The sequence below is a fragment of the Branchiostoma floridae genome, chromosome 8, assembly GCF_000003815.2.
Source record: "Branchiostoma floridae strain S238N-H82 chromosome 8, Bfl_VNyyK, whole genome shotgun sequence".
Classification (NCBI taxonomy): Eukaryota; Metazoa; Chordata; class Leptocardii; order Amphioxiformes; family Branchiostomatidae; genus Branchiostoma; species Branchiostoma floridae.
Window position 1 is genome coordinate 3,736,121 of NC_049986.1, and position 5,378 is coordinate 3,741,498.

The 5,378-nt window shown below is 41.6% G+C and overlaps 1 protein-coding gene across 1 annotated transcript in view; it reads right to left on the bottom strand.

Moving 5' to 3' along the window:
- LOC118421490 (glutamine synthetase-like) overlaps window positions 1–4,555 on the bottom strand; it is a 6,839-nt gene extending 2,284 nt beyond the window's left edge. Inside the window, exons 1-5 of the mRNA XM_035828803.1 lie at window positions 4,425–4,555; window positions 2,788–2,969; window positions 1,013–1,321; window positions 760–887; window positions 81–280 (exon numbers count right to left, since the gene is read on the bottom strand). Of these exons, the coding sequence (XP_035684696.1) occupies window positions 81–280; window positions 760–887; window positions 1,013–1,321; window positions 2,788–2,959 (809 nt within the window). The 5' untranslated portion in view covers window positions 2,960–2,969; window positions 4,425–4,555. The remainder of the gene's footprint in view (window positions 1–80; window positions 281–759; window positions 888–1,012; window positions 1,322–2,787; window positions 2,970–4,424) is intronic.
- Between the last annotated feature and the right edge of the window lie 823 nt (window positions 4,556–5,378).

Below are 5,378 nucleotides of genomic sequence, written 5' to 3' on the forward strand. Positions count from 1 at the left end.
AGTTTTGTGGTAACCAGATGATGTCATCCATATAATCCAATCAACATAACGTAAACATAAAAGATGTCAGTTCTACATACTTGATGCCACCGGGGTTCCTCATGCCAATTGTAGAGAAGTTGGTGTGGGCACCGGCGCCGTTCCAGTCTCCCACCATGGGCTTGGGGTCAAAGGTGACGATGACGCCGAAGTCCTCGGCCACGCGGTGCAGGATGTAGCGGGCCATCCACAGGTGGTCGCCCATGTCAATCCCCTCACACGGCCCAACTTGGAACTCCCACTGTAAGGAACATTGAAACATTAGAATTGACAAAAAAACAATGCTGTAAATGCAGAAACTTTCGCGGTGGTTCGATGTTTGCGTTTTTTGCAGTGGCTTCTTCAAAACATTAGATTTGACAAAAAAAAAACAATGCTGTAAATGCAGAAACTTTCGCGGTGGTTCGATGTTTGCGTTTTTTGCAGTGGCTTCTTCAAAACATTAGATTTGACAAAAAAAAACAATGCTGTAAATGCAGAAACTTTCGCGGTGGTTCAATGTTTGCATTTTTTTCGCGAACATTTTTCATGGCAGTAAGAGACTATGGTGCGTGGCGTACTGCGAACTTAAAAGCAATGCGAGAAGTTATTTTCCCGCTACCAAGATATCAAATCCCCGCAAACTTAAATGCATTTACAGCATACTGTGAACAAGAAACTAAGTATGGATCTACCAAGAACATTAAGAAGAAAAAAAACAGAAGACAGAACTGTCCTCACCTGAGCAGGCATGACCTCAGCGTTGCTGCCGGCGATCTTGACCCCAGCGTACAGGCAGGCCCGGTAATGCGCCTCCACGATGTCACGGCCATACACCTTGTTGGCACCAACACCGCAGTAGTAGGGTCCTGAAAAATGGACAGTAATCTATTAGCACACTCGTAGAATACAATATAAAAGCCACACATGCACAAAGTGAAATAACCATTGCGTCTTGGCAAATATATAAAAAACTTGCTTTCTCAAAACCTACCCTGGGGGCCGGGGAATCCTTGCTTGGGCCAGCCGAAGGGATGTCCATCGTGGTCCAGAAGGGTGTACTCCTGCTCGATTCCGTACCACGGGTGGGAGTCCACCGAAGCCTGGTGGGCCTCGTTGCACTTCAGGCGGTGGTTGGTCTCGGCCGGCCTCCAGTCGTACTTGAAGACCTCGCACAACACCAGCTTGTTCTTCCCCAGACGGAAGGGATCCCTGAACATGGCCACGGGCTTCAGGTACATGTCACTGTTGGAGCCCTCAGCCTGGCCGGTGCTCGAGCCGTCAAAGTTCCAGGTTGGAAGTTCTGTAGCCAACAATGGAATTATAGTACATCTTAGTTTCACAAAATGAGGTAAAGTGTAACAATTTAATCTCTCAGTACTGCAAGAAATTCAATGAGCATCCAGGGATAGGCACAAATGTCTACAAAATAAACTATTTCAAATGTTAATACTATTAGACTACGTTCATAAATGTGTATATGCAACAATAAACAAGAACTTTCTCCAACTGTCAATGCTCTTAAGTCTCATTTTCGCGGGGGTCGATAATAAAGAATATTCCAGTGGTTTTATGTTTGCAGTGACCAATTCACTGTCATTGTTTTACTGACAACTCAAAACCACAACACACAGTGACACTTTATTTTCCTGCTACCTTGAGGCTGAATCAATTCATAGAAATATGTGGCCTGCAAATTTTCCACATGAATCTGGGATGATTTGTCCTGAGTTTTGACACAAGCACAACAGTACATTTTAGCAGGCACTTTTTAACAGGTTACAACAACAACATGCATCAGGATGTTTGCTCAAGACCCGGACACAGATCACAAGATATCGTAGAGACCCACTGGTAGAAACCGGCACCAACTGGAACATCTCAGAGCCCATGGTATGGATAGTCTTTGTTATGTGGGAAAATTACACAAAATCCTTTCTCCAAAATATTTACTTTGCCCTTAGCATTGAAAAGTAGCCAAAACCAAGACCGTAGTAACAAGGCCTGCAGGCACAAGGTCCTTTGCCAACAATTCAATGCTGTACACGTAGATTGAGTTAATTTCCTGTAATGGTTCCAGAAGGTAGGACAATTTACGTCACTGAATTGAATACCAATACAATTTGACTTGTCTGTTGCGAGAAAAGTGGTATTTTAGTACATAGTTGAATCGTAAAGAGCATAGGCTAGCTGATTATAGCATTGTGTAAACACAATCATATTGATCCATTATGCAGCTGTGTTCTTCTGTTACCCAGTAGACTAAAAGCCCTTGTACTTTGTTATGTCAATATGCACAATACTTTTCGGGTAAGGCATGACGCAACTGACACAAGAAAATGTCTACTTGACCGCTGGCACTACATTTGCACTATTGGCATTTAACACTGGCTTAATGGTCACACCGCCCTCCCCATGAATATTTCTGTTTGTCCACCAAAGATTGCATCACCCTGCTTAATTCTGGCCAGGTCAGCAAAAATGGGTCTCAGGGGGTTTACTGTGATAAACAACCTGGGGAAATCAGCTGTTGTCTAAGGGTGGCACCAAGTGGAGAATAATGAAGGGTATTGCATCATGCTGTTTGGTTGGACCATTGAGATAGAACAATGTCAATCTTTGACTAGACCTATCCCCAATGAAAAGAAATATTGATGCAAAATACAGTATATACACGCTGTTTATCTCTAAATTTTTTTCCATTTACAAGAAAGGTGAAAATAAAACTTGACAATACAAAGAACAGCAAATCAGTTGATGCCAACCTACCTTTGATATCTTTGGGCTCTGTTTCTAGGGTTCTTGTTTTTCCACGCAGTCCTTCTCCACTGCCATCAATCCACACATACATGGCCTGGACCCGGTCACCCTGGTCAAGCTTCATGTAGCGGTCTAGGACCGACTTATCCGTGGCAGCCGAAGGTGTCAGTGATAACGCCATCTTGTTGATTCTATGAATAAGGGAGATACAAAAAAGAAATTAGACTACAGACAAAATAACATTATTTATTACCACTGACCATATCAAGAAATACTAGTACCTGCCGTTCGGAATCTAAACTTGCAGAGGTTGCAGAAACAGATTAATGAGTTGAAACAAACTGAATTCCAGTATTTCAAGTCACGTTTACTAAAGTGATGCTTCTGTGCATATGATTCTCTTGTCTTCTTTTTGAGTGGTTGACAAAAACTAAGTCTGAAATCTTGCTGCTTTATTTGCCAGTTGAATTATCAACACAATTTGTACATTTTTGTCATGCTTCCTAAAAAAAATATAATGGCTTCCATTTTGTTATAAAAAACACTAAAAGGATGGTCATGAAATTTGTGAGAAAATTTCAGAATACACAAAAACTTTCACACCTTGCTACAAATGGGTTTGACATGGTTCATCTGGTAAAATCTAAAATGTAGAATACTAGATATGACGCAATGATACTAGTAGTTTTTTTTCTTTCTTTTCGATATAAATAACTGGTTCAAAAGTGGGCCATATTCAGCTGCCCTGTTAACAAATCTATAAAAAAATTCGCCTCCCCACGTGTAAAATATGATATCTGTGACGCTTCGGTGATTCACAATGACAGGTTGAAGACGGAATTTTCCTCCACGTGAAACAAATTATCACAGCGCGCAGGTGCAGACTTTTGTATGCATGATTCAAGTACAGATATCGTACCTTTGTTAGCAACTAGCAAGCCGTCATTTTTAGTCAGAATTGTTCAGAAATCAGATACGAAATCCAGCATAAGATAGTAGTTATTTTCCGAGAGGATAAGCCAGGGGTTTTGTGGCTAAAGTAAGGGTCACCTCGACCCTCAGCCCTCCTACAATTTATTCTCAGTCAGCGAAGCGTAACATATGATTTCTATATGTGCATGTCCTGAAAATTTATATACCAAAAAAAGTGAATCCAAATTTTGAGAAAAGAATGTACAGGAAACATCTTGTCACACTTCGCAAAATTTGCTATTTCTTTTACTAGATTTGTGTCGGATAAGCGAGGCATCATGAGGGGTGGGGTGGGGGTGGTGGAGTTGGCGGACTTTTGCCCGCCAATTTTGTTCCAAGTTCAGCCGCCAAAAATTATTCAGAGAAAATTATAGACTGTTTTCAGCTTTCAAAGCAGTACGCAGTGAAAAATTTAAAAGCCCTGTTCTCACAGAGAAAGTACACTGGCCTTTTACGTAAACGTGGACTTTGGCCCGAGTCCATACAAAATTTTTCGTCTAGTCGACATACATCCTGACAAACAGTTGAGGTACGCCGTCCTCTGACAAACGTCACAGAACCGACTTAATACAAGAAAAACTCCACAAAGCCCTAGAATTCAATAGTACAAGGAGCTGTCAACATCTTGGAAGTAGAAATACGAAAATTTACAGACAAAAAGATAGACAACTTACGTGTTTTGTTGTTAGGGTGCTACTCCGCTCGCAGTCAGACTTGGAATGAATCACACCGGGGAATGGAAGAAAACCTAGTGTGTGCTGTTCACGTGAACACGCCCGATCATGCTCGGCCCTGATTGGTCAGGGTGAAAAACGGCCCTGTGATTGGCTGATGGGCTAATAACCACTCACTTAGCACGTGGGAGACCACCGTCCTGACGTCACGGAATAATGACTCCTGATTGGTCAGATTTCAAGCTTAAATTTTTTAGCGCGAAAGGATTTCTCCCTAAGAGTTGGATGACCTATTAAAATTTGACTGAGTTGAAAGTAAAAGCAAGTTGGTGAAAGTTAGCCTCGCGACTGCTAATAAACATTAACAACAACGAAAGATAAGGTAGAATTGGAACAATAACAAAGAGGAAAATTTGAAGTGACTTTAACTTACATCGGGACAAAATGCTGGTGTGTATTAGTAATGAAACAAATATCTAACTTATGGATAACAGTTCGTAAACACTATAAAAATAAACCACGAAAGTACTTTGTATATTTGAGGTTCACACCCTTGCAAATATTGCTAAGCCGTTTAGAACTGACATCGTTAACCTAAATGGTCAACTCCACACATCAATTCCTAGAAAACCTGCCCGACATTGCCTTATAGCATTGGTTATTTCCAACCTTTGAGGACCTCCACCCCAACAGGACAATGTTGACAATTTGGGCTAAGGCCAAAACTGTTCTACAGGGAAACTTTAAGTACATACACAAACGCCTTTTGGGTAGGGTCAGGGAGTGATTTGAAGATAACATTCTGACTCAGGGTCAAGATTACGATATGGAACATTTGCCGGCTGTAGTGCCACTGAAAGGAAACAACCGTGACATTGAAAACATTGCTGCCAAGGACGGAGAATGTCGTTGTTATGTGTTAAGCTGAAGGTTTGGCAGGGGTGTCAAGAATTT